This window comes from Primulina eburnea, chromosome 18 (assembly GCF_022965805.1).
Source record: "Primulina eburnea isolate SZY01 chromosome 18, ASM2296580v1, whole genome shotgun sequence".
Lineage (NCBI taxonomy): Eukaryota > Viridiplantae > Streptophyta > Magnoliopsida > Lamiales > Gesneriaceae > Primulina > Primulina eburnea.
Window position 1 is genome coordinate 6215184 of NC_133118.1, and position 5988 is coordinate 6221171.

The window sequence follows — 5988 nt, forward strand, 5'->3', positions numbered from 1 at the left end:
GGGATTTGATTCTGGGGTTTGTGAACACGATGCTATGTTTGGCATTATATGGCCCTTAAAGCATAGTCATTAGTGTCCCCGATGATTGATTGAGATTTGGGATTTGATGGCGCTTTGTCGACCCTATCATACGAGTATCCCTAATTGAGGCCGCTATGCTAGCTTGAGCATTGTTTTGATAGGGATTCGATTTATTCTGATATATGCTCAGTGGATGAGCATTTGACCTGATACCTCTACGACATACATGCATTACATATCATATATCATTGTTTAGATATTTGTGGTATATAATGTGGTTGTTTCATACCGAGCTTTGCTCACCCCAGAGGGGGTTGTTGTTGTCTTTGTATGTGGACAATGACAGGTACTCCAGGATATCAGGAGGCCGGAGAGGGTACTTCTGGGAGGAGTCACAGTTTGAGCTGAGTTTAGTGGTCTTTCTCAGTATATATATGTATCTATATACCGGGGTATGTCCCGATGATATGAGTTTGTTTGTATATAGTTGGTTTTGATTATGTGTGGACATATTTTATGATGTGAGATGAAATACTATTTTTAGTATTCAAATAATATATTTTGGGCTCATTATAAAGAAAATTTAAACTCGTTTTCCGCTGTAATTAATTAACCCTAATCAAATTTCATTGTAATAACGATTATAAGTTAAGGGCCCTAAAATGGCTCAGACCCACCAGAGTCTGTTCCAAGGTCTGGAGTCGCCCTTGCACCATCAGTTCACGCCTAACCACCGATCTAGCCAAAACAAGCCCTATCCGAACGTTTCACCCTAGATTGCCCAACAACTCAACCAAGCTGTGACTCCAGCTATTAGTTCCCTTAATCCTCCACGTGAGCAACCCTTAATACGTACCAAATACAGCAGCCCCTTGCAGCCATACAAGAAAACGTGAGAAACATGCAAAGGAAATCAAGTTTCATGTCAAACTTTTCACAAAAACGTATACACAAGAAAGATCGAAGGATGAACATGCAAATACATATATTTCAGCATATTTATGGCGTGAATGAGGAGAAAACGAGATACAAGCGTGCCTTGATGATTTTATGATCGAAATCTTGAAGAAAGCGCGTCGGGGAAGCATCGGAGAAGCGAGGAGGAGACTTGTTGAAGGAACTATGGAGGATCGAAATGTGCAGCAATATTGCTGATGGTTTTGCACGTAAAAAGCTGTTGTTGGGAGGGTGGGGCGGCTGCTAAGTGTAGGGTTAGGTTTAGGGTGGATTATTGTAATATTTAAATAGATAACCAAGTGCTAATTGGGCCCAAATTTGGATTTAAAAAGGATTTAAAAAGTTTTGAGTCCATTAGCTTAAAAAAAAACCCATCAAGTTCAAACATACTCCCGAAAATATTTTGTTTAGGTACGTTTTCGAAAATATTGTCCGAGCATTCAAAAAGTCCTCCGAATCGCTAAATTTTGCGTATCGATAAAATAAATGACCAAGCAAGTAAAAATATCCATTAAGGCCCCTTTTCAAAAAATACACTTAAAAACAGTTCATAATAATTAATTAAAATTAACCACTTCATAAAATAATTTCTCCAGATAATTCACCGGTCTCCGTTCCTCGTTCGAGCGCGAAATGTATTTAGAAATCTTAATGCATGAACTTTTAAAAATAACGTGAAATAAATTCAAACCATGAAATAATTATGAATTAAAAGCATAAAAATAAATAAACATATATTTTAAATAAAACCCTATATTGCATGCATTCAGATTACATAAATTAAATTTAATGAGCATTAAAATTACACTCTATATTGATAAAAGTGAACAATAGGTCAAGTGAACAATTGATCTATTGTTCAAGTTTTACGAATGTTGGTCCATTTTATGTAGTTATATTATATAGATAACAATCAATTTTTCTATATAATGAGCTCTTTTTTTTTTTTAATTTCATAAATTTTAGCTTCGAGTCTCTCTTCTTCTTTTTCTTCTTTTTTTATGTCGTCTCAAGATTTATTTTATTAAATAAGATATTCGTCCAAATTGTAAATAATAATACCAAATTTTTAAAAAAAAATTATCAACATACACTACGAAAGTTTTTCAACGTTTGCTATTTTGATGTTTGCAAAACTCCACAATCCATTTTTCTGGAAAAAATTAATTCAAAAAAAAAAACACGAGATGAGTCTGAGTCGGCCTATTTTGAATGTTCTAGCCATGATGGGGAAAAATAACTTGTATATATATATATAAAATACATACAAATTTTTTTATCACCATATGACAAAAATTAAAGCAAATGAACTTCCATGAAAAAAGACATTATATATGTGTTTGAGTGAACCAAGAAACACGAAATGAGCATAGAAATTTCTACTCCTTTATATAAAAAAAAAAAAAAGGCCAATGACACAAAAAGGCAAAAATCAAACAAGAAAAAGAACAGAAGATGGCCCCACCATCCCCCAAACATTCAAACAAACCAATCACTCTCATCTTTTACACACCTACTTTTCTTGATGGAAAATTTGCAACATTGATGTATCAAATCATAGGGACAGCCTTCCCCCTAATCCTATTGCATCAGCCTTTTCAGGATACTAAAAGGAAAAGCCACACACTCTAAATGTTAGGTTTCAATGAAACATAGAGAGCCAAAAAACAAAAGATTTTAGAAAAAAAAAAATTGGGACTAATGGTCAAGATTCAAGAAGGTATATTCACATCCCACAACAGAATGAAACACTATTGGCTATATTTACAGCTTCTTTTTTTTTTTTTTTTAAAATCACTGATTCTGATTCTTGTTTGGGACATCATGGATTTGGTCACTTTCTTTGAATTCAAGGCTTCTCCTGTTTGGTTGGTCCATAGAGCAAATTAGCAGACTACTTTGTATCAACATCACCACCTTCAACTCTGTGTGAGCAGCTAGGTGATGACTTGGGGGATTTGATTTCTTGATTCGGTTTCAAGTTTCCCAACTCCAATCCCATTATTTGGTCATAGCAAGCAATGCAATCTTCCTGTAATAACAAATACATGAACACAAGGTCATCGAAAAATATAGAAAAGGAAATAGGCGCTTTTTCGTTCTACTCTTCGGGGACTAATACCATTGTTTTTGATCTGTCCTGTCTTCGACATGTCGAAAACATCTATCTACTTGTTAGTTCTAAACGTTTTGGCACTCAATATCTAAAGATACACTATATAAGTCTCTATTGTTAGTGTTCAAAATGGTTTTAGGACCAAAACCATTTTGGTTCATTCTTACATTGTAGTGGACCAAAAGAACATAAAATCGAAGAATCGAGGGACCCTTGTTTCGCAAAATAAACGAGAAACGATTTTGGCTTTAATAAATTCAACAACAAAATAAAAATTGTCTCACAATTTTAAGAACACCACTTGAAGTTAAAGGGCTGATCTTGAGCCCCAGTGCGACTCTTGTCAGTCCACTGTCCAATGCAATCAACGTGGCTGATGCGCCTATCACAGAAGGCTTGTGACACATTATTTCCTCGTCTGCAAACACAGATTCAATCCATGATTACGAAGCAGAAGAAATTTTTTAATAAACTGCGAATCAAACTTTTCGAATTCCACAAAAGGGATTGGCAAAAAAAAAAAAAAACCAACTTCTTGTTGCGTGTAAAATGAGTTCGACAATTCTTGAAATCCCATTTCTTGAACTGTTTCCATACAATTTCTTGACAAAGAAATGAATGAATTCCAAGGGAGTGACCAATGCCATCTTCCAATCCAATGTATTCAACACCAAAAGTTCCATCCTCAGTACATGTCTGCTCTCGAAATTGAAATCTTTCCAGCGAAACTCCGACAATGGTATCACTGTGGATTCCTCCATCTTCGCCGCAAGCGAAAGGCACGCCAATGAGAGCAACTTGATCGTCCATGGTTTCATAGTCTGTGAAATTCAAGATCTAAAAAACCCATAAATGTTTCAAGAAAACGTAGATGATAAGATCTGTTTAAACTTCTGTGGACTTACAGCAATGGGTTTTCTCGAAAGAAAACCGTCGAGATAAGCGGCTGATAAGTAAGCAGTCTGGAATCTCAGCCCAAGAAACTCCCTTTTCTGCATAAAAAACGCCATCATTTCCCCCACTCACTCACTCACTCACTCACTCACAAAAATATGAAATAGGATTGAAAGTTAAACGAAACTAACTTCAAGAATGTAGTGGATTCCACCCAAACGACACTGTAAAATCCAATCACCTCCGGATTCTGGCACTTGGATCCCATCACTGGCTAGTTCTCTATCAAGTAAAGTTTGGATGTAATCTTCGCCTTCGACACCTTCCATAATCGAAGTAATTTCATCCCTCTCTTCTTCATCCACGCTAGCTTCACCTTCTTTACACATTGTCTGAAAATTCTCCATCCCTGCACTTCAAATTCGTTTCTGCATCAAAGAAAATCTGGGATAAATGAAGATGGGGCGGAGTAATTAATTGGTGCCGCCAAAATTAGTGAAACTGATCTAGCAAAGCATTAATCTTCTCATGAATAGTAATAATGAGAAACATATACATTATATCCATCTCCATTATATGCACACACACTCACATGGAAATAAACAGGTTGCTAGCTGTATAAGCAATCTTGAAATGTAGCATAAATGTGGAGTGGTTGGAAGTGGCGGCGGCGGCGACGGAGACGGCGGAGGTGGAAGATTGATGGGGGGTTTGGGTTGGTTTTTGTGTTAATGGCGTGGGAAATGAAACTGGAGAATTTCTATTATCTCTGGCTTTTGGCTGGGTGACCTGTTGTTTGACTGGATAAAAGCCTAATTTCTGTCCACGCGCGAGAATACGCGTGCTCGCCACGGACGAATTGAGTAGACACACGTGTACATTTTTAATTTTATATAAAAGCTGCTGCTATTCTCTTATTGGGAGTTGCAAGTTTATTTTTTTATATATATTTTTTACCCATCATTTCGTTATTTTCAAGGAAGAATTTTTTAAAAAATATACGTATAAATTACTTTTTTTTAATATGAAATATTTTTGTTTCAATTATTTTTTTCCAAAAAACAAATTAGATTTATATTAAAATTAATAACTTTTAAAAATATTTTTGTAAAAACTTTTACAGTTAAGTATAATAATGATTTGAGTAAGATAAGTTAGTTATTTATAAAATTTATGGTGTTTTATAATAATTTTTTTTTAGAATTATATGTTTTTTAAAAATGTGGATAAAATTGAAATGAATTTTTTATACTTCGATTTGAATAACATTGATGTGGTTTTAAATTTTAGTAAATTTATAATGATTTTTTTTTTAGTAATGTCAATTATTAAATAAAATTAGGTACTGTTATTTGCTCTCAATTTTATATTGCATATTCAAATAATAGAGTATATGCAAAATTGAATGAGTAATAAACATTATCTGTAAAATTACGAAGATGGCTACATAAATTCAAATAACACTCTCGTTGTGAGGATAAGTGATATCCCAATAATGTCCCATGAGTACTGGGGTAGAAGGTGAGGTGGATATGAAGTTAAAGGATACAAGGAGATGACGGGGAGATGCCCGGCCTACCATGGTTGGAGTCGAATATCCGAGGACATGAGGTAATGGCGATGAGATGATGTACCCCAAGAGGGTAAGGTTCGAGGACTCGAGACCAGGGAGCAGGAGGACTTGGACTCGGACCTGGAGCGAGGACTGGATTGACCACACAGTCTCAGCTTAAGTAGATGAATAAATGACAAGGTTTGCCTATAAATACAATGTTTGCATCACCTTTTATTCATCTCCAAGATATGCACTCTTTAGAGTTTTCTATCTATTTCGTGAGACAATTATGACTTGACTTTCAGAGTGGTCGAGCCGAAAAACTCTTTTGACACTCATTCACATGTTTATTCAATGTGTGCAGGAAGTCAGCTCAGGTCTTCGGCTACATCTGAAAAAATACATTGCTTGAGAAAGATGAAACATTTACCTTGACTTTTTCAGG

General features: G+C 35.3%; 1 protein-coding gene across 3 annotated transcripts; it reads right to left on the reverse strand.

Moving 5' to 3' along the window:
• Positions 1-2377: 2377 nt before the first annotated feature.
• LOC140819670 (cyclin-D5-1-like) lies at positions 2378-4750 on the reverse strand. 3 transcript variants are annotated; one of them, XM_073179845.1, is made up of 6 exons: positions 4581-4750; positions 4180-4397; positions 4000-4086; positions 3627-3915; positions 3379-3512; positions 2378-3010 (listed from the first exon to the last, which is right to left on the reverse strand). In XM_073179845.1, exons 2-6 carry the CDS (start codon positions 4393-4395, stop codon positions 2873-2875), a joined length of 864 nt encoding a protein of 287 aa, XP_073035946.1. In that variant the 5' UTR covers positions 4396-4397; positions 4581-4750; the 3' UTR covers positions 2378-2872. The 3 variants fall into 3 exon arrangements, with proteins under 3 accessions (XP_073035946.1, XP_073035945.1, XP_073035947.1); XM_073179844.1 differs by having other exon boundaries at positions 4180-4416; XM_073179846.1 differs by having other exon boundaries at positions 3627-3931; positions 4180-4416.
• Between the last annotated feature and the right edge of the window lie 1238 nt (positions 4751-5988).

Coding starts and splice junctions, on each gene's coding strand:
- LOC140819670 (XM_073179845.1), bottom strand. CDS start 4,395: ATGGAGAATTTTCAGACAATGTGTAAAGAAGGTGAAGCTAGCGTGGAT. Junction 4,087..4,179: donor GAATCCACTACATTCTTGAA/GTTAGTTTCGTT, acceptor TTTTTTATGCAG/AAAAGGGAGTTTCTTGGGCT. Junction 3,011..3,378: donor CAAGTGGTGTTCTTAAAATT/GTGAGACAATTT, acceptor TTGTTATTACAG/GAAGATTGCATTGCTTGCTA.